Here is a 23,112-nt window from a genome sequence, read left to right on the forward strand (position 1 = left end):
GGTTTGGCTTTTGGTGTCCCAAGTCACCGGTTTATCTTGAATCCCAATTCGAGGAAAGTATTCGACTTTCCAAATGAAGTTTGCGAACCAGAAATTCTAAGTAAGGAATTCTGTTGACCCGAGGGAAGGTGTTAGGCACCCTCGAATCCCGTGGTTCTAGCACGGTCGCTTAAATTGTTATAATGGCTAAATATCTGATTTAAATACATGTTATGACTTATGTGCTTTTATTAATTTTAAACCGCTTTTATTATTATCATTTATTTTTTTATAGAATTGCAACGTCGTGAAAATGCATCTCAAACCACGTCACAATCAATGCACCCGTAGTTGTTAACACATTTCGACTCCGTTGAGATTTGAATTTGGGTCACATAAATGCGCACCCGAATTTAAGAATGTAATTTAATTAAGTCGCGCCTAAAGAGTCTGACGCGTTATTATCTTTGGGGAAGGTAGTGAAATTCACTAAACAGTCCTTCCCAAATTCTAAGTATTTATTATGATCAATTATTGAGGGCCCCGTGATTTGCATTTTTATTTGGCGAGGCTCGTCTCATTATTTGAAAGGATAAACCTACAACGACTACATTTCTATTATGTTTGTCTCTAAAAAATAGAAGAAAGAAAATACATGCTAATTAAATTACATGCTTGGCCAATTCTGGCCTTTTTTAGTTATTGGATTAATTATTTACGAGGCGGGGAATCGTTTCGAGCCTTATTCCATGAGCGAGCATGCTTTTAATTCGCTAAAGGAGATTAACGTACAAGATTAATGAAAATGCTAAACTTACGCTAAATGTTCTTCAAGTTCGAATTTAAACTAACTTATTTAAACTAGATTAATGGAGTTAACTACTAGAAACTGCTACTAATGGGATTCGAACATGGTTCTATAGATTGCCTAACGGAATCAGATTTAATAAAGTTAGCTCAAATGATGAAAAAGAAACTATATTACATTTGGCAAGATTAGAAACAGTACCTTATGTACAAAATATAACTAAAGATGAAGTCTAGTTATTGCTATTACCAACTACTTGTGCATTTTACAAATTGCGTAATTATCATACATACAACTGAACCGCTATAAATCACAGTACCTAAACAACTAAGTTTCAATTAAGTACGAAACTAACTGTTGTATTATGCTATTTAGTTACAACCTAACAAATTACACAAATCTAACAACATCTACAAAGCTATAATTACGCAGCAAATGATTAAACTTCTTCACATCTTTCATTTCATGCTTTCACCGTTACAACAATGTGAGATTCTAGTGTGTACCTGGATGTTGAAACGCAAAGAAGAAGAAGAAGGTAGAGAAGTCAGCAGCAGTAATAAGAATAGCAGCAACGACAACAAATACAACAGCAACAGTAGAGCAGAATCAACCCTAGATGGACAAACCAGAAGTAGCCCAATGAAACAAGTACCCAATACCCAAACAATCACACTCAGCAGACTCAGTTGAGACTCGGAAGTACCAATGTTAATCAACAGGCAGTAATAGGTGAATCCGACACAATAATGGAATACAATTTCTGATTTTTCAAACACTCAAAGGAAGGACCCTAAGTTTGACAGAACAAATAGCAGGTTAAGGCTAATTTCCAAACAGAAAAAGGTGAGGAAAAGCAGAGTTTTCAGCTTCAATCAAACAGCAGAAATCTTCTTTTCTATCTCCCTCAATTCTTTTCTCTCTGAAAACCCTCACTTTTCTGATTTTTCAGAACTATTTTTGCCTCCCTCTCTTTTTGATGTCCTGATCTCCTCCCCTGAACTAATGGAAACCCTTCTGTTTTTATAGCTTCCATCAGCCCATTCAAACAGCCTGTTTAACAAACTGAACCCCCTCCCATGTTCTCCTCCTGTTTTTCCACTCAAAAGATTAAAATAAAAGTATTCCCCATGAGATTCCCCCTGACAGCCCTCTTTTCCTTATGGAAAGTTTATCCTTTGTTAATTTAAGCAAGTATGGGCAGCATGAGTGTGTCCTGACAGCACATGCTGTCCATTTTACTCTAATTCATTAAACAGCTGACAAAACACATGCTGCCCAAAGCCTAAAGTGAGTAAACATGCTATCAATTTAAACCACAATCTGAAATTTATGCTAACACTAACAGCTATCCAATCCTTAGGTGATTTCTGATTCAAATAAAAGGCTAACACACAATGTAATCACTTCTCAACTGATTTGAATAAAATCAAACCAACAGGAATCAAATTACTATCATTCCAAATTGAAACTATTTGACGACATGTATCGAATCGACTGTGTGAATTATACTGAGTACATTCAAATCATACCAAAGGAATCAGAATCGAATGGTACTAACAGGGGGTGCAAATTGTACTGCCCAAAACAAAGTTAACCCTGAAACTAATTAATCGACCCAATGTATTTTCAATCGATTATATAGTTTACACACATACACTTAATCAGTTGATAGAAAAACTTGAACAAATAAAGGTCCGGGCAAGGTGGACAGGACAGTCAACACAAAACAAATCCACTACCATTTAAACACATGAACAAACATTAAGCAAAACAAACAATATGAATTGGCAAGGAAAAAGAAGAAGAAAATACCTTAAAGAATTGAAAATCAGATGACCATGTCTCGGATTTTGACTCGAACCTCTTTTGGGGTTGAACGGACTTTAATCGAAGTGTTCTCAACTGAGAATACTTCAACTAAAATCTATTAGACCTCATTTTTCTTGTTTAAACGGACAAAAACTCGGATTCTGGACTTCTAGGGTTCCTGGGGCAGATTTGGGATTCAAGTTTTTCTGGTTAGATTCGGACCAAACCAAGCCTGGTTTGGTCACGAGGGAGGTCAGGGGAGTGCCTGGCATGGATTTGAGGGTGTTTGGCATGGGTTGGGGTTTGGCTTGAATCTTCAAATGAAGATTCGAGACGATGTAGGTTGATTCGAGCCAAACGGTTCGTAGATTCGTGTTCAGGGGGTCAAGGTGGACTAGGGGTGTTAATTTGGTGACCGGCGGCGTTGATGCCTCCGGGTTTCAGGCGATGGGATAAGGGGGCGGCGCTAGGGTTTCGTGGGGTTTGGGTCTGGTGAGGGAGACGACCTAAAGGAAGGGGGGGGGGTCTGGCTTAGGGGGCGTGGGGGTAAGGGATGAGGGATTATATACGGGGTGGTCGTTTGATCATAGCCGTTAGATCAGTCGAGATCAACGGCCTGGATCTCTCACTTAAAGAAAACGACATCGTTTGGTTAAGTGAGACCGGGTTGGTCTTTGGGTGGAATGGGTCGGGTCAGGTAACGGGTAAGGAAGATGGGACGAGGGCCATCAGATCAACTTGGTTTGAACGACTGAGATGGGTTGTTCTTGAAACGACGTAGTTTTGGCATCAAACTACGTCGTTTGGTGGCCTGGGAGATGGGACTCTTGGACCGGCTGCCTTGGGCTGGTTTTGGTGCTTTTGGGCCTCGAATTTTCCTAAAGAAACTGGCCCGGTCCGATTTTTAGACCAATTTGCACTCTTTTCTTTTATTTTCTACTTTAAAACACAATACCTAATTAAAGTAAAACTAAACACATATTAATTAACACTTAACACAATTATCACACACATATTAAAATATTTAAATAGGTAAAATCACACCATGGCAACAAATAGAATAAAAGATGCATATTTTGTGATTTTCCTTTTAATAACCGAATTATGGTTTAATTACACACGACATATATTTTTTTTGTATTTCTGTTTGATAAGACTAAATAAAAACGTGCTCACAGCTGCCCCTCTTTGTCCGAAAACACGAAGAGTTTTCGTGCAAAGATGAAGTGAGCGGATATGAGCGATTTTGCCCATTGGACTACTCCGTGTGAAGCACATTTTGAAAGATTTGACCGAATCTTTGCTTCAAAGATTTCCTACATATCCTGGGCTAAACAGGAATCAGGTCAATGTAGTTCGTGAAACTTTGGTAGCTGGGGCTACCATGGGATTGCAATGCTTGCTGTTACTGCTGTCGCTGTTGCCACAACTGCTTTAACTGACCTCCTTATTACAACCAAAGGAAATTGAAACTGAACTAACTATTTATGCTTGTCAACTGCTAGTTACAAGATTCCTATCTATAATTCTTTTGCAACTTGATATTGGGTCTTAGCTGATTCTGCTTGTAGACTTCGATCCGAATCTTGATGCTTGCAAGTTGTAGGCGCCTGTTTATTTCTACGGTATTGAGTGAGACGGGATTGGCAAAGCTCGGGACTTTGATCAACTTTTGGAGCGACCCGCCGTTTGTTTGTTCTAGTATTTGGGAACATCTTCTCTTTTTATTCTTTTCTTCTTTTCTTTATTCAAGATTGAGACTCATCCCGTAGGTCATCTCGATCCATGCGCCTCGAGGTCAAACCTACTGAGACAAACAAAACAAACGAACGAAATTTTTCTGCCCCAGTTTCACTAGGACAATTTCGTGAGTTAATTGCCATAATAAAGCTACAGTACTGATGCGGGGATTGAGAAAAAAAAACTATAGTCTACAAAACGCAACTCAGGGATTGGAGACCTAATGTCGCCAAAGGTAAAAATGCACGACTCAGGGATTGGAGCCCCGATGTCGGCTGAAGGAAGGTTGCTTAACTCAGGGATTGGAGCCCTAATGTCGGCTAAAGGAAAAACGCTCAGTTCAGGGATTGGAGCCCTAATGCTGGCTAAATGAAAAAGTGCTCAACTCAGGGATTGGAGACCTAATGTCGGCTAACAGAAAATAAATGCTCAGTTCAGGGATTGGAGCCCTAATGCTGGCTAAACAAAATGCTCAACTCAGGGATTGGAGCCCTAATGTCGGCTAACAGGCAAACGCTCAGTTCAGGGGTTGGAGCCCTAATGCTGGCTAACAGAAAAAATGCTCAGTTCAGGGGCTGGGGCCCTAATGCTGGCTAACAGAAAAAAAGTGCTCAACTCAGGGGTTGGAGCCCTAATGTCGGCTAACAGAAAATAAACGCTCAATTCAGGGGTTGGAGCCCTAATGCTGGCTAAGTGAAAAAGTGCTCAGTTCAGGGATTAGAGCCCTAATGCTGGCTAAAACAAAATGCTCAACTCAGGGATTAGAGCCCTAATGCTGGCTAAAACAAAACGCTCAGTTCAGGGATTGGAGCCCTAATGCTGGCTAACAGAAAAATGCTCAGTTCAGGGGTTGGAGCCCTAATGCTGGCTAACAGAAAAAAATGCTCAGTTCAGGGGTTGAAGCCCTAATGCTGGCTGACAGAAAAAGTGCTCAGTTCAGGGATTGGAGCCTTAATGCTGGCTAAAACAAAAAAAATGCTCAGTTCAGGGGTTGGAGCCCTAATGCTGGCTAAGTGAAAAAGTGCTCAGTTCAGGGATTGGAGCCCTAATGCTGGCTAAGTGAAACTATGCTCAGTTCAGGGGTTGGAGCCCTTATGCTGGCTAACAGAAAAATGCTCAGTTCAGGGGTTGGAACCCTAATGCTGGCTAACAGAAAAAATGCTCAGTTCAGGGGTTGGAGCCCTAATGCTGGCTAACAGAAAAAATGCTCAGTTCAGGGATTGGAGCCCTAATGCTGGCTAAAAGAAAAAATGCTCAGTTCAGGGGTTGGAGCCCTAATGCTGGCTAAATGGAAAATGCTGGGGATTCTAACTGACCAATTTTTTTGAGTTTTCTTCTTTTAGTAAAATGTAAGAGAGAATTTTGGGAAAACTTCCCTTTTGAGTAGATTCCTTATTGCCACACTGTTTCTTGCATTCACGTATTCCTTTTCTTTTTGGGCGACCCCTGCTTCTTGCAATGGTTGCTTTGGATCACAACTGTTTCAATTTTCCAAACAAAGAACAATTGTTAGTTTGAAAATGGTGGTTGGTTCGGTGACCTTGATTGTTCCAATTGCTTTTTCGCGTCCTTATTTCTGTTGAAAAACTCTTCCATTGATTGGATTCACAGGCGAAACCCTTTTAGACTGCTCAGACTCGCATTTCCAGATTTTGTGATGATTTGCCCGTGTAAGGCTTTGGTTCTTCCATCCCATTCTGCTTGGGGATTTTCAGTGGGGATTTTTATTGGGGAGACTCTTTGGGGATTTGTACAAGACAGACTCGTTGGGGATTAGCTGGGGCAGACTCTTTGGGAATTTTTACAAAGGGAGGCTCTGTGGGGATTTTTACAAAGGGGGACCCTGTGGGGATTTGTACAAAGGGGGACCCTGTGCGGATTTGTACAAAGGGGGACCATGTGGGGATTTGTCATTTTTTTTGTGTGTGTGTGTGTGGGTGTGTGTGGATTTACTTCGAATGCAGCCAACATTATGATCCATCGGGATTGGACAAACGTACCACTGAAGCGGGGTATTTACTTCTTACGAAATGGAGCTCCGTGAAACCGGCCCTGCCACCTATTCTTTCCAGTATATCTGGAACTTGGGGTTAAAAATGAAAGGGATTCAAAGAAAAGTAAAAACAAAGAACGGAGAAAGCAAATTTTAGAAGAGAAGTGTCTCTTTCGGGACAAGAAAGACTTATCTGAGGGAAACATGCTAACTTTAAATTGACATGACATGCTTTTTAGACTGGACGCCTGACCTTCACAAACTTGTACTTCCTCATGAACCAAAGCGGATCTATGTTTCCAAACCGGTTGAATTTTGCCAAGACTTTCTGATGCGGAATTATCTTTTCGGCCGACAACGCCCTTTGCGGGTTTTCGCTAGTCGACCTCTCTCATTTCTCTTCTTGTTGTCGTTTGATAGCACTCTTTGCGAGTTTTTACTGAACAAGCTCTCTCATTTTTTATTTCTCTACTCCCGTCGCCTCACGGTGCCCGAAGGTTTTCACCGACAAGACTCTCTCGTTTTATTTTCTTTCAATTATGAATGTACCGGCCTCCAATCATGACATCTCTTGGCCTCCCCTGCCTTTGGCAATTGATCCGAAGGACTTGTGCTTGGTAAAAGAATGGTAGATGAAACTACAACTTCTAAGCCGTTTGGTGTGCCCCGATTTCAATTTCAGGGTATATTGGATTTTATTTTGGTGTGACTGAACCCCAGAAAGAGGCTGCCTACGTATCCTTTCGGAATCAAGTCAGACGTAGTTCAGGCTCAATCAATGTTTTTTTTCTTTCTTTTTTTTTTCCTTTTTTTTCTTTTTCTTTTTTAGGTAGCCAAAGAAATGCAACCGGCTCAAAGGGCTTGTGGAGAGAGTTGATAGTGTTTGGGCAGTGGGAACAAATCCTTCATCATCTCAAATGTGCCAAGACATCACCGAAGTAAAACTCAGACGTAATATCTTTTGACTGCATCTGCATTCACTGCTGTTTCAGGATCATTTCCTTCAATATCGCCCAAATACAATGCTCCTCTCGGCAATATCTTCCGGATGATGTATGGGACTTTCTAATTAGGAGTGAATTTTCCTTTCGCTTCCTGGTGATGTGGCAGAATGCGCCTTAGTACCAGTTGACCCACTTCAAAATTCTTGGGTCGGACCTTCTTGTTGTAAGCACGGGCCATTCTTTGTTGGTACAACTGTCCATAACAAACCGTAGCCATTCGTTTCTCGTCAATCAAAGTCAACTGTTCCAATCGAGTCTTAACCCACTCACTATCTTCAATTTTTGCTTCGACAATGGTTCGGAGCGAAGGAATTTCTAGCTCTGCTGGTATCACAGCCTCGGTCCCATAAACCAACAGATAAGGGGTTGCTCCTACTGACGTGCGTACTGTGGTGCGATATCCCAGCAATGCAAAGGGTAACTGTTCATGCCATTGTCGGGAACTCTGGATCGTCTTCCTCAAAATCTTCTTGATGTTCTTGTTTGCTGCTTCAACAACGCCATTGACCTTGGGCCGATAAGGAGTGGAATTCCTATGCGTTATTTTGAACTGTTCGCATACATCCCCCATCAAGTGACTATTCAGGTTTGCCGCGTTATCTGTGATGATAGTTGCAGGAATACCAAAATGACAAATAAGATTTGAATGCACAAAATCCACTACAGCCTTTTTAGTGACCGACTTGAGAGTGACAGCCTCTACCCATTTCGTGAAGTAGTCGATAACAACCAATATAAATCTGTGTCCATTTGAGGCCTTCGGCTCGATCGGACCAATGACGTCCATGCCCCAGGTAACAAATGGCCAAGGTGCAGACATGGGATGCAATTCCGTGGGAGGTGTATGAATCAAATCACCGTGCACCTGACACTGATGACACTTTCGAACGAAGCTAAAACAGTCCTTTTCCATGGTCATCCAGTAATAACATGCTCGAAGGATTTTCTTTGCCAAAACATACCCGTTCATGTGGGGCCCGCACACTCCTGCGTGTACTTCATGCATGATCCTTCCCGCCTCCTCGGCGTCAACACATCTTAGCAGATTGAGGTCCAGGGTCCTTTTATACAATAACTCGCCGCTCAAAAAGAAACCACCTGCATGCCGCCTAATGGTTCTCTTTTGATCTCCAGTAGCATGTTCGGAGTATTCTTGTCTCTTCAAGAACCTCTTGATATCATGGTACCATGGCTGTGTACACGATCCTGCCTCGATTACGTTACAGTAACCGTGTCTTTCCCTGATTTGGATTTCCAAGGGATCGACGTGGGCGTTGCCTGGGTAGGGTAACATTGAAGCTAAGGTGGCAAGTGCATCCGCTAGTTCATTGTGACACCGCGGGATATACCTGAACTCTATTGATTTAAAACGCTTGTCGAGGTCCTCTACGTGCTGTCGGTAAGGAATAAGCTTGACATCCCGAGTTTTCCATTCACCTTGGGCTTGCCGGATAATCAGGTCAGAATCTCCCATAATCAATAAATCTTCAACATCCTGATCGATCGCCATATGCATGCCCATGATGTAGGCTTCATATTTAGCTGTATTGTTCGTGCAAAAGAAACGCAGTCTAGCTGTAGCAGGATAGTGCTGACCAGATGGCGAGATCAAAATTGCCCCGATTCCTACACCTTTGGCGTTTACGGCCCCATCAAAGAACATCTTCCAAACGTGAGTGTTTTCCGAGACCACTTCTATGGTATTTATTTCTTCATCTGTAAAATAAGTACTCAATGGCTGGTATTCCTCATCAACCGGATTTTCGGCTAGATGATCTACTAACGCCTGGGCTTTCATCGCCGTGCGGGTGACATAGACTATGTCAAATTCGATAAGCAAGATTTGCCACTTGTCCAGTCTTCCCGCAGGCATTGGCTTCTGAAATATGTACTTCAAAGGATCCAACCTGCTTATGAGGTAAGTAGTGTGAGCCTGGAGATAATGTCTCAATTTTTGAGCAACCCACGTCAAAGCACAACACGTTCTTTCCAGCAGAGTGTACTTGGCCTCGTAGCCGGTGAATTTCTTGCTCAGGTAGTAGATCGCTTGATCCTTCTTTCCGATTATGTCATGTTGCCTGAGGACGCAACCGAAAGAATTTTCCAAGACTGTCAGATACAAGAACAGGGGTCTCTCTGGCTCTGGCGGGACAAAAACTGGGGGATTTGAAAGATATTCTTTGATTTTGTCAAAAGCTTCTTGACACTCAGCCATCCATTTGATCGTTGCATCTTTCCTCAATAGCTTAAATATGGGCTCACACGTGCTAGTCAGCTGGGCAATGAATCGACTGATATAGTTTAACCTGCCCAACAGACTCATCACGTCTTTCTTCGTTCTTGGGGGAGGTAGATCTCTGATAGATTTTATCTTTGTTGGATCTAATTCGATACCTCTCCTGCTTACTATGAAACCCAAAAGCTTGCCTGATGGGACTCCGAAAGCGCATTTGGCTGGGTTCAACTTCAAGTCGTACTTCCTTAGTCTCTCGAAGAATTTCCTCAAGTCTTGGATATGATTGTCCCGCGTCCTGGACTTGACTATCACGTCGTCCACATACACCTCTATTTCTTGATGCATCATGTCATGAAAAATGGCAATCATGGCCCTCGTGTAAGTTGCCCCAACATTCTTCAGACCGAATGACACAACTCGATAGCAGTAAGTGCCCCAAGGTGTAGTGAAAGCAGTCTTCTCGGCGTCTCCTTCATCCATCAACACCTGATGATACCCAGCGTAACAATCTACGAAAGACTGGATTTCATGTTTGGCGCAATTATCAACAAGGATTTGGATGTTGGGCAATGGGAAATTGTCTTTGGGACTCGCCCTGTTCTAATCTCGATAATCCACACATACCCGAGTCTTCCCATCTTTTTTCGGCACTGGAACTACATTCGCCAACCACGTGGTGTACTGGACTACCCGAATTACTCCTGTTTTCAGCTTCTTGGTGATCTCTTCTTTAATTTTGTCACTGACATCAGTTTTGAAGTTTCTTTGCTTTTATTGAACTGGAGGACAATCAGGGTGAATTGGCAATTTATGAACCACTAGATCAATACCTAATCCCGGCATGTCATCGTATGACCAAGCAAACACATCTTTAAATTCAAAAAGGAGTTGAATTATCACGTCTCGTGTTTTCTCATCCGTGTGAATGCTTATTTTGGTCTCTCGGATTTCTTCAGGAATTCTCAAATTAACCGGTTCAGTGTCATTCAGATTCGGCTTAGGATTATTCTTAAAGTGTTCCAATTCTCGATTTATCTCCCTAAAAGCCTCTTATTCGTCATATTCTGATTCTTGGTTCATTATTTCACAATTAAACAGCTCGTTGTGATCTGGGCGTGAAGTCCGCAAGCATGTCATATTATTTAAAGCCGCATTATTATAACTGAAAGAAAAGATAAAGGAAAAATAACAAAAAATCAGAACAAAGGAAAAAATGAGAAAACAATGATTTTTATTTCTTGGAATTTGGAAGATAACAATGTTTATATTTCAGGAATTCAAAACAACAACTGAAGGGAAAAACATCCAAGTTATATCCTGGGGATAACTCGTGATGCAGGAAAGGTGGCAGGACAGGTCTACCCGGACTCCTATCTAGTTAGGAATGACGTGGCCTCCCAGTTTCGAAGCTTGGCGTATGGCCCCACATATAGCATCTCAGCGGTGCTTGTGCCTTCTCCCGGTTGAACTATGTGAGCTTCGTAGAGCATTCCTCTCATTGCCCCACATATCTCCTCGATCTCTTCGGTCGTGAAAACCTCATCGTCTTCTTCTTTGATGTATTTCGGTCCGACGAAAGTCTCGTACAAATCTAGCAAAGGCCGAGGCAGTTTCCAACCCTCATTTTTCCTCTTCCTTGCCCACTCTTCGTGTTTTGGAGTGGATTGAAAACCTATCACAAAAAGTTTCTTGGTGTAAAGCAGGGCAATGGGTTCCGTTATTCCTTGCAACGTTCGTCCAAGCCCTTTCCCTGGCCTGAATCCATGTCGGATCATTTCTTTAGCCACCATGATTGAGGCGTTGGACAAGAAAGGTTGGGGGCAAGGTCTTCCTTCTTCATACTGCTCTGCTAGCACAACTTCGAAAGCCTGATAAACCGTGTGCTCGCTCCCTTCCCTTGATTCAAGATATGGGATGGATGGGTCCCGATAAATAGACTGTTCGTCTTCTCCGTGGAACACAATTTCCCGATCTTCGTATTCAAACTTCACCATTTGGTGAAGAATGGAAGGTACAGCCCCTGCCGCATGAATCCAAGGTCTGCCGAGGAGAAAATTGTAAGACGTATCCATGTCAAGCCCCTGGAAAGTTATTTCAAACTCCACTGGTCCTATAGTCAACACCAAGTCTATTTCCCCGAGGGTGTCCCTCTTGACGCCATCAAAAGCCCTTACGCAGACATTATTGGGGCGGATTCTTCCAGTCCCAATTTCCATTCTCTGCAGTGTGGAGAGCGGACAAATGTCAACACCTGATCCTCCATCCAATATTACCCGCTTGATGTAGTAGTCTTCGCATTTAACTGTCAGATGTAGGGCTTTGTTGTGAACTGCTCCCTCTGGAGGTAAGTCGTTCTTGCTGAAAGAAACCTGGTTAATGGCGAAGAACCTCTCCGTCATTCGTTCCAGTTGTTCGACTGAGGTTTCAACTGGTACGTACGCTTCGTTCAGGGTCTTGAGCAAGATCTTTTGGTGTTCGGCCGACCTCATCAGCAGAGATAGCATGGACACTTGCTCGGGGCACTTGCGTAGTTGATCTACCACTTCGTAGTCTGGCATTTTCATCTTTTGGAAGAAAGCTTCCGCTTCCTCAACGCTTACAGGCTCTTTGGGTGGGAAGCGCTTCCGTGTGGCGTTGTTTAACTCTTGAGTGTTCGAATACCTTCCAATGAAAGTGTTCTCCGGAAGTTCTCCCGTGACTTCTCTGCCTTTGTACGTAACCAACATTCTTTGATAGTTCCACGGTACTGTGGACGGGTCTGTCATCGGCTTCTGTGGCACGCGTCCGATAACCACTGGCTCATTCAGCCGAGGTGGTTGAATCGTCCCCCGGACCACATAGGCCCCTTTTGGTACGTACATTGGTTTTTCCCTTTTGACTTCGAATCTCTGTGGATTCTCTGCTCGACCTCGTGGAACGTAAAAAACTTCACTCCTCACAGGCACCATCGTCATTGTCTTTTCCTCAACTTTCTCTTCGGGCTCAACCTTGACAGTACTGACCTTCTTTTCCCCTTTCTCTGGCTTCGGGGTGGTTTTAGGCTTTTTCCCTGCATCGACGATGGCGATTATAACTTTTAAGGCAGGATCAAATTCTTTGTCCTCACAAATCATTCCAATCAACGGCCCGTTATTGTGAGCGGGCAACGGATTATTGGTCACATTTGGGACTTCCTCGTCCCTTAGTACTATCTTCCCCTGCTCTATCAAGTTCTCAACCAACCTTCTCAAAGTCCAACAATCATTTGTATCGTGTCCTTCTGCTCCTGAATGATAAGCGCACCTAACACCGGCTTTGTAAGCAGGTGATGCCGGATTGTGCCTTATCAGAGGGGCTGGCTGCAGGAAACCCATCTGGACTAGATTTTGGAACAAGGTAGAATATGGTTCACCGATGAGTGTGAAAGTCCGTCTTCTAGGTGGTTCCTGAGGGCGGAAGTTATTTTGAGGAGGCTGTGGATTATAGTGGTTCCGGTAGGGAGGCTGATTTCTAGGAGGTAGATTTAGGCCTCGATTGGCTTGCTGTGGTGGATGGACATAGGGCTGGGTATTCATGACCATGTAGGGTTGAGGAGCATAAGTCACATTTTGGTGGGGGTAGTAATGCTGTGGGGTTCTTTCTGGAAAACGGGGCCTAGGATTACGATATTCCCTCGCTTCTGATGCTGCCATGGATGTTTCTTCCTTTTTCTTTCCTCTTGTCATTCCTCCGGACCCGCTTTGGACGGCTTGGGAGGTTGCCCTTATGGCTGCTTGACTTAAGATTCTACCCGTTTTCAAACCATTATCTACCATCTCCCCGATCTTGATTGCTTCCGCGAAAGGCTTTCCCATGGCTGACATCATGTTCTGGAAATAGTCTGATTCTTGAGCCTGGAGAAAAGTAGTGACCATTTCTATCTCGTCCATGGGAGGTTTTACCCTCGATGCATGCTCGCGCCACTTAATAGCATATTCTCTGAAGCTTTCTGAAGGTTTTCTTCTTCAAGTTTGACAGAGAATTTCTGTCTGGTGCAATGTCGATGTTATACTAGAATTGTCTCACAAAATCTCTGGCGAGATCATCCCATATATGCCATCGAGATATGTCTTGGTCCATATACCACTCTAAAGCCATTCCTATCAGACTTTCTCCGAAGTATGCCATCAGCAATTCCTCTTTGCCGCCGGCTCCCCGCAACTGGTTGCAATACTTTTTGAGATGAGTAATGGGGTCGCCGTATCCGTCATACTTCTCAAATTTTGGGGTTTTGAAACCCACGGGTAGGTGCACGTGAGGGAACATGCATAGATCGGTATAGGAGACACTCTTCTGTCCGCTTAAACCTTGCATGTTTTTCAAACTCTGCTCAAGGCTCCTCATTCTTTTTGCCATCTCATCTTGTTCAGCAGTTTTGGGGTTTTGATCCTGCCCAGGTGCAAACTCGTATTGAGGCTGTTGAGTGCTGGTGGTGAACCGAGTTGGTTCCTGTGAGAAGGATGGTGCTTGGAATGTGAATGAGGATGAGTCAAAATTTGGCTTGTATGTAACAGGTTGTGACACGATTGGACAGGGAGGTGCAGTAAATATGTTTGTAGCTACATCTGTTGTTGACATCCGGGGATAAGAATCAGAGGGCGATCCAGCAGAGAGGGCTGGGTACCCTAACGGGGTAGCCGGATAGCTTTTGGGGACGTTGGAAGTCCCACTTGTCCTGGAGAACAACTCAGGGAACCCAGGGATCACACTCGGTGGCTCTTTTCCGTTATTCCAGTCATCCAACATTTCCAACATGCGGAGCCGCAGGATTCTGTTTACCTCAGCAGTTGCTGACTCGGGCGTCAAGACGGCCGATATTGAACTCTCCTCGGAAATAGGAACTGTCAGCAAAGGAATTTCTGAAGACATTCTTATGCTTCCCTTTTATCTTGTGAAGTAAGTGTGAATACTCCCTCTCGACTTAACAACGGGTAACTGAACACTCACTTTCGACCTCGTGAAGTATAAATGTGAGGCCAGACCTTCACCAAACCAACCACCTTTTCTACAAACGTGGATGACTCAGCAGCAAGCAATCGGTTAGTGTGAAACAAATAACAGATAGGTAATCGCATGTTGGGGCGTGATGCACCTACACAGTTAAGTGAATTTCTACATGTTTGCAACAAAGACATGCGTCATTCCGGCTTCTCTTTAGGCTTTCCTTTTATTTATCACCATTTTTCTTTCTTTGTTTTTTTTTCTATTATTATTGTTTTCATTATTTGCGGTTAAAAATGTGACCGGATCCGATGAGGATTGCCTACGTATCACGATGCCGCATGAATCAGATCATTACGTAGTTCAAAATAGAGGAGTATAAAAGAAGCACACATTTTATTACTGAAGCAATCCATTACAACCAACATTTGAAAAAGGGAAAATAACAAACCTTGATAATAAGTACAGACTCAAACGGACTAATGCACCCTGATGCGAAAAGACGGACAGAAGATGCTAAGATACAGACTTGACCTATGAATACATTAAGGTTTCGAGAATTGGCGCCCGCGGGGCATCGTTCGGCTTCGCCGCGGTCTTAGGTGTGAGATCCCTTTCAAGTTGTTCCAGCTCATGCATGGTCTGCTTGACATAAACCATTACTGCCGAGAGAACGGTAATGCTGGTCATGTTTTCACATCGTAGACACCTTCTGATGATGGCATGGACAATGGTCCTAATCTTATCTCTGGTTTGCCTCTTCTCTATAAGCAGGCGTTTTATCTAATCACTGCATGTTTTAAAAGCCTGAGAATCCTGCATATGCTGATTCTTCAGTTGCCGCACTTCTACCTCCATTTGGGCCAACACGTCGTAACAGTGTCTGCTCTCAATTTGGAAATCCTCGGCTTGCTTAACTGCTTTAACCTCAAGTGTAGCCACCTTTCTCTTCATGTTGGCATCAGTTTTCTCGTAGTCGTGTTTCAATTGATTCAAGTATCGGCGATGCTTATCTGCTCTTGTACCCCACTGTACCTTGAGCTCTGCCATGACGTTTTCAGATTCTTCTAAACCATCTCGCCATTCCCTGACTTCATTTTTCAACCCTTTTATCAATTGCTCGTCTGATCGACTCCTTGGTTGTTTATCAGGAGCCATTCTCAATTTCTGGATTTGGGCCCTAAGTTCTTCATTTTCTTGGGCCAATCTATTCTTTTCGCCTCGATCCGCGGCGATTTGCATACTGTTATTGAATTTCAGACTTTCAACCTGTTGCTTCAACTCACCGATCTTCGCCCGATACCCCTTTTCCTTTGCTAACCAGTTCCATTGCTCTTGGGATGACTCAATGAAATCTTTGAGATGAGGTCTTTTAGCTGGTCTCTCGCAGGACATGTCACCTCTAAACCAAGCGTGATACCCCGGAGCAACTTCCCCTTTAGTCGTATCCATCAGACAAGTGTTTGCCGTCAGATGTTGACACTCACTCCAGATCTGGCGAACTTCTTCTTCGGGGAACCGATCGTCCGGACTGATTTCAACCACTTGGGTGCTCAAGTCTTCATCTTTCGGCACTACTTGATACCTCCCAAGTTGCCTCAAAACCCGATACAGTGCATAGGGTTGGATGCTTTTAAGTCCCATCAATAGAAAGTGGGGCCTGGTTGCCGGCATGTATATGATTTCCTCAACAGGCAACCATCCGAGCGTCCACTGGATTTGGTTGGCAGTGAGAGTTCGGAAAAATGACGTCCATGCTGTGACTCCCTCGGGTAGACTAAACCCTTTGATTCTTGTGTAGAATTCTCCAATACAAGTCTTCTCGGGCAAACCATAACCCAAGAGCGGGGAGCGGTGGCATAAATGATCGGTTATCCACATTTGCAACAAAAGGTTACATCCTTCGAAAAAGTCACCCCCGGCTCGGCAAGCAGTGAGAGCCAGGAAGATGTCAGCCATAATCATAGGCGCCAGAGTACTTTTATCTTGGGTGAGCAAGGTACTGACGACCCCAACTACTTTTAGATCGATGTTTCCGTCTTTCCTTGGGAACACTATAAGACCCAAAAAAGCTGTCATAAAAGCTACCAGCCTGTGTTCGTCCCACTTTTGTCGGTTACCTCTACTGCATAGTTTGAAGTCTGGCTTATTGAACCCGCCCACGTGGCCGTATCTAGCATATATGAGGCGGAGACTGCAGAAACCTTTTGCAAGATCTGGATGGTGAAATGTTCGGGGTATTTTTAGGAAATCCAGAAACCGGTGTACCGTGACGGCCCTAGGTGCAATCAAGTACTTGAACCTTAACGGAGCTTCATCACTTTCGATGTATCCCGCTATTTCTTCCAACGTCGGGGTGAGCTCAAAGTCCGAGAAATGAAATACATTGTGTGCTGGAATCCCAGCAAGTGACCAATGATCTGATAATATCACCCTGAGGCTGGATGTCTAGTAAATCCGGGAGATCTTTCAGATACTTCTTTACTTTGTCTTGCCCTTCCTTGCCTAGGTCATTCCACCATAATCGCAACTCAAAAGGGATCTTGGTTATTATTGAAAAGGGTTTGTTTTGTATTGTGCTCATCCTGCACATTTATTAAGGTGATTATACCAACGAAAAACTTTTATTAGACTCAGAATAAAACTATCTATGCTCTTTTCCAAGATTTTTGTTTTCAAAACGATGGACTCGGTTTTCAGATGCGGCTTTTAGCACTTCGGGAACGAAGATTTTAAAGCTGCGGGGATCAACCGGTCAAAAATAAAAAATGATGACCCAAAATGGCCGCTTATGCAATGTCCGCCTTCCAGCGTCCCGCTTAGGAACATTCGGCCATTTTTACAAAAATGGCATCACCCGACCCTTTTATAAAAGTGGCAACATTTCTCAACGGGAGGTTGGACCCGATGGGGGTTGCCTACGTATCTCACACCCTGTGAGAATCAAACCGGCGTAGTTCGGTCTTGATCAAGCGTAGAGTAAATAAACTAAACCCCTTCTAAATACAATCTTTTATATTTTCTGGATTTTTATATTATTTTTTTTTATTTTTTGAAAAGAGATAAAGACTAAAGAAAAATCTTTTTAAGGAAGTATTTGGACTACTAGTCTGAATTTATAAAAGAGATACTACAAAAGAAACAATACATTTTTTTTGAATTTTGAATATTCCTTTTTTTTACTTTTAAATATATATTTTTTGATTTTTTTTTGGCAAACCTCTAGGCAAGTGCCTAGGGCTAATATTTTTATATATAAAAGTAAAAAATAGAGTATTACAACTATTACAAAAATTCCGGTGGTCTTAAACGATGAAAGAAGTAAAATATAAGACGCACATACATCCTATTACCAATGTTAAGTAGAATACTCATCATTGATAGTACAAATTGTATACTAATAATGCGCCTAATGTGATGATGTATAATCTGGAAAATTATACTTTTTAATCTTAGTAGCCACCTACGGATACAACACACTTGATAATAAAATGATTGTTGCTCCTTTTGGCTTGACGAGCGTGTTTGAAGCAAAGCATGTTCAGTACGTGTGATATCTCCCTGCTTTATCATGTTCGCCTCCATAAGGATTCGAACATGAATATTGCCTGTTCTTTGAATGTCCCAGCGTCTGCTTTTGTTGCTTTCTTCACATGAATGCAGCCGCCCAGACTTGTCATATGAGGGAAATGAGCATCCCTTTTTATTGCCATACAAGCACTGTGTTGTCGCTGGTATATTGTTGTACCAGATTTTGTGTGTACGATTGGTTCTACTCGTTTTGCTGCATTGGTCGTGTAAATTAGAGTAGGAATCGAATCCCAGATTTGAGCCACTACCTTGTTCCCACAGTTCTGGAAACGGCATTATGAGATGGTCCACAGATGTAATAAAAAATTCTTGTTCAGTTCTGCCCCAAACATTATTTTTGTATGCATAGATTTGTCATCCATTTTCTTGTACCAATGACTCGATGTTTGTACTGGGAGTCGTATTGTGTATTTGCTGTGAATTTCTGGCAGCACACCTGTCCATTGGCCTTGTCAAGTATATGTTTACTTCTAGTTTGCGCACGAGCTGACATCCTTCCTGCTCACAAGCCAAACTGTGTGAGCTTATTGTAATTTTTTCTCCGACCGAATGAACATTATTTGGTAACATCCCCCTTTGAATTCCAAACCACAAGTATGGTATAAAAATTGTTCCTGCAAAAAAGAAATCTGAGTTATTGTAAAATTGTAATCTTTCAGCAGTCCCCATCTCGTTTGTCTTGCTCATCCTTATTGTCTCGCAACTTTCACCCTTAGATATGGGCATTGTAATTTGTTATTATTGACAATTCTCCTGCCTTTTGTATCTAGTTCCTGAAAACTATGTGCTTCGATATTGCCCATGTCAAGTGATTGATTCGCCAGATGGTCTGCCAAGCAATTCCCTTCTCTCAAGATATGTGACAGATTCACATGAATTGTTTACATGACCTTTGCAATATCTTCTACATATTCTGCAATGACCCAAGGAACATTCCACAATCCTTCTATAGCGTTCTTCAAGAGTAGCGAATCAGTTTGCAAAATAACTCTGTTGAATCCTTTCTCCTCACAGCATTTTAGAGCTTCCAGAATTGCCAATGCCTCTGCCTCATTGTTTGTTGTGTCATGTATCAACTTTCCACAAGCATACTTTATATTGCCTTCATCATCTCGAAGTGCATATCCAATTGAGCTCCTGCCCGGATTTCCCCTCGATGCCCCATCGCAATTAACTTTAATCCATCCTTGTGTTGGCAATTCCCATAAGAATTTAGTAATATTCAATTTAGGCGTGTACTGTTCCATGATTTGCAGGATGTCTGGCCAGTTCTGAGGAATGTTAGCTACTGCAGGTTTCCTCAATCTAACAAGCGATTGAATGGTTGTGGACACCTGATAAATCACCCTTCTAATCGTCACTGCTTCCCCATGTTTGTAACTGTTTCTTCTCTTCCACAGCTCCCACATAATGATGGCAGGAAGTGCTTGAAAAATTGGCTGCAATCTTGATATTACTCTAAGTGTCCAACACTTCACAATTGCCTGGTGCATAGACAGTCCCTCTATTTTAATTCCAGCATGCATTAGGAAGTATGACCACACTTTTTTCGCAGCAAACGAGGTAAAGAAAAGATGATATAACGTTTCTTCTCCTGGTTGCACATAGCACCAGCATCGAGAAGGCATTGCGTATCCCATTTTCTTTATATGGTCGTCTAGGGGTAGTTTTGCTTTCCATACTTTCCACATAAAGAACGATATCTTGAATGGTAAACCCTTTACCCACATCTTTATGTATGCTTCCCCCGTGTCCTTTCTCTGCCTTAAATACTCCCACGCTGATTTCACTGAAAAATTACCTCCAGTCTCAAGGCACCAGTAAGGTATGTCAAGCAATTGGTGCTCCCCTGGTGGTTTGATATTGTCGATAATGTGTGCTGCATATTCCTTAGGCAGAATGTTGGTTAACTTGTCTGCATCCCAAGATCCTGTATGCATAACATCAGTAACATTGTTAACTGATTCATCAATGTAAAAGTCATCAGGTGTGTTGAAGTATAATGCTCCCAATCCAGTCCAGTTGTCAAACCAAAAAAGCGAAGATCCCATTTTCAGACGCCACCTAATTTGATGTTCTATAATGTCCCGACATTCCAGCATTCGTCTCCAAACATGCGAACCATTTTTCCAAGGTACTACAATAGGATTTAATTTTTTGCAGTATTTTTGGGACATGAAAGAGCTCCATAAAGTTGGTTTTGTCCTGAAGTTCCACCGGAGCTTACAAAAAAGAGCTTTTGCAACATCGTGTAGAGATCGAAAACCTGCTCCTCCTTCTTCATAAGGTCGACATAGAGTACTCCATGATGCCCAGTGCCTACTTTTGCCACCAATAGAGCTACTCCAGAAGAATTGTGCGAATATCTTGTGTAGCTTATTAATGACAAATGGAGGTGGATTCATTGCCGATAAGAGATGGATAGGCATGCTTTGTAGGACATGTTTGATTAAAATCGCCCTACCACCAATCGATAATAATTTTCCTTTCCATGCTTGCAATTTGTCCATGACTTTATTGATCAAACCATCATAGTATTCCATTTTCCTTCGTGTGTAGAAAATTGGGCATCCAAGGTATATGAAAGGGAATTCCTGCTTGCAAATACCCGTGATTCTTTGAACCTTATTTACAACATCTTCAGGTGAAGAATCATGCATGTAGACTACTGATTTGGACTTATTAATGAGTTGTCCAGAAGCTCTTTCATATGCTGCCAAAATCCCAACTAGCAGCTGCAACGACTTAGCATCTGAAGAAGAAAAAATTATAGTGTCGTCGGTGTATGCTAGATGGTTTATTTTTGGACTCCACTTTGGCATTCCAAAACCACAGAAGTACAAATTAAGGTGCAAATCATTTAACGCCCTTGAAAACGCCTCAGCTGCAAGTATGAAGAGGGTTGGTGATAGAGGGCCTCCTTGCTTGACGCCCCTAGTAGACTTGAAAAATCCATGTGGCTGACCGTTGATAAGAACGGTGTACCAATTGTTAGACACAATTCCATATACCAAGTCAATAAATGTTTCACAGAAACCCATCTGCCTCAGGACTTTAGTGAGGAATAAACAAGAAAGACGATCATAGGCTTTCGTCATATCTAGTTTAATCACTACGTTTGGTCCGGGCTTCGATCTCAGTCTAATATCAGTGATTATCTCTTGAGTGAGGAGCACATTTTCAACTATGTTTCGACCCTTTACAAACCCCGCTTGTTCGTCAGAAATAAGAGTAGGTAGTAGACTAACTAGCCTCTCGTGGATGACCCTTGAAATAACTTTGTTGATGAAATTGCTCAGGCTTATTGGACGTAGATCTGAAAATGTTTGCACATCTTTCTTCTTTGGTAATAGAACTAGATTTGTTTGTGTAACATATCTTGGTAGTTCATGACCATTGAAGAAACTCTTAACCATGTTAAAGACATCGTCACCAATGATATCCCAACATGAATGAAAAAAAGCTCCTGTGAAACCATCCGGGCCAGCTGCGCTTTCTCCATTTAACCCCATCGTAGCCTGTTGGACCTCATCTTTTGTGGGCTGCTTCATCAGCTGAATGTTCTGCTCCGTTCCTACTAATTTTGGAACATGACCTATAATTTCAAAATCAGATGGGCATCTTTCTTCATGGAACTATTCTTTAAAGAAATGAACTGCTTCTTCTGCGATTTGAGTATTGTCATCTATCCAGATTCCATCTCTGTTTTGAATCCCTCATAGTTGCAATCTCTTCCTTCTGCCGTTGACTTGAGCGTGGAAGAATTTATTGTTTCTATCTCCATCTTTGAACCATGCCATCCCTGCCTTTTGTTTCCAAAATTGTTCCTCAAGAGCAAGAAATTTGATAAGTTGTGCTTGAACTTTACACAGTCTTTCCCTATTTGCCCGAGTTGGATTTATTTCAAATTGAGCCTCATGAACCTTGACGACCTCTTCCAAACTAGATATCTTCTTGAAAATATCTCCATATGTCGACTTGCTCCATTGTGACAGTCCTTTTTTCACTTTTTTCATTTTGTGGTTGAATAAAGTGAAAGGATTTGCTTCAAAATCTGCGTTCCAATTTTCATTGACCACATCTTTAAACGTCGGATGTTTTGTCCAAAAATTGAGAAATCTGAAGGATTTCTTTATCACAGTCGATTCAAGATTACATTTTAGCAACATGGGACAATGGTCGGATCCAGTTTTTGGCAGATGAGTGACTTCTATTCCAGGAAACATTTGTTGAAATTCAATGTTAGCCATACATCTGTCAAGTCTCTTGAAAATGCAATCTTCCTCCGCTCTTCCATTCCACCAAGTATATATACTTCCCTTGAATCCTAAATCAAATAGATTACAGGTGTTCATGCAATGTCGGAAATCATCGACTTCTTTCAAAGTCAATGGACGTCCCCCAAACTTCTCCTCATCATCCCATATGACATTGAAGTCACCTCCAACAAGCCAAGGAACATCCATATCTGCTGCCATTGCGTATAATGAATCCCAAAGCTCTATTCTTTCTATTGCATCACACTTGGCATAGACCAAAGTAACATTTTGGACAATGCGTGTTTCTGTATGAGTCATTTGTAATGTCAGCTGCTGCTCCATGTCATATAGAATTGTGACGTCGTACAGTTCATCAACGAAAGCCCACACCTTATTTAAAATGTTAGAAAATGCTTGAGAAAATCCTATCTGTCTTCTGTATAATTCCAGCTTTGAACCATCCTGCATTGGTTCCATGAGACCAACAAAATCGAAATTATGTTGTCTATACATTTTAACGAGCCTCTCAAAGGCTCGCTGCGTATTGACGGATCTAATATTCCAAATAATTGCATCCATTAACAATTATTTGATTTAGAACAACCTCGTCGAGTTTGTATCCCAGCAGTAGGCATGCCAGAATTGTTTCTGTTAATCTTTCCTTTTTTTCCTTTTGCAGCAGAATTAACTTTGGCTATATGAGTTGGAGAGATATCACCTTTTCTTGCCAC

At 42.3% G+C, this 23,112-nt stretch overlaps 1 protein-coding gene across 1 annotated transcript; it reads right to left on the minus strand.

Moving 5' to 3' along the window:
* Window positions 1-21,838: 21,838 nt before the first annotated feature.
* LOC142165121 (uncharacterized) lies at window positions 21,839-22,960 on the minus strand. Its single transcript, XM_075223745.1, has one exon. It carries the CDS (start codon window positions 22,958-22,960, stop codon window positions 21,839-21,841), a length of 1,122 nt encoding a protein of 373 aa, XP_075079846.1.
* Window positions 22,961-23,112: the final 152 nt, after the last annotated feature.

The sequence above is a fragment of the Nicotiana tabacum genome, chromosome 10 (assembly GCF_000715075.1).
Source record: "Nicotiana tabacum cultivar K326 chromosome 10, ASM71507v2, whole genome shotgun sequence".
NCBI classification, from domain to species: Eukaryota; Viridiplantae; Streptophyta; class Magnoliopsida; order Solanales; family Solanaceae; genus Nicotiana; species Nicotiana tabacum.

Coding starts and splice junctions, on each gene's coding strand:
- LOC142165121 (XM_075223745.1), bottom strand. CDS start 22,960: ATGGATGCAATTATTTGGAATATTAGATCCGTCAATACGCAGCGAGCC.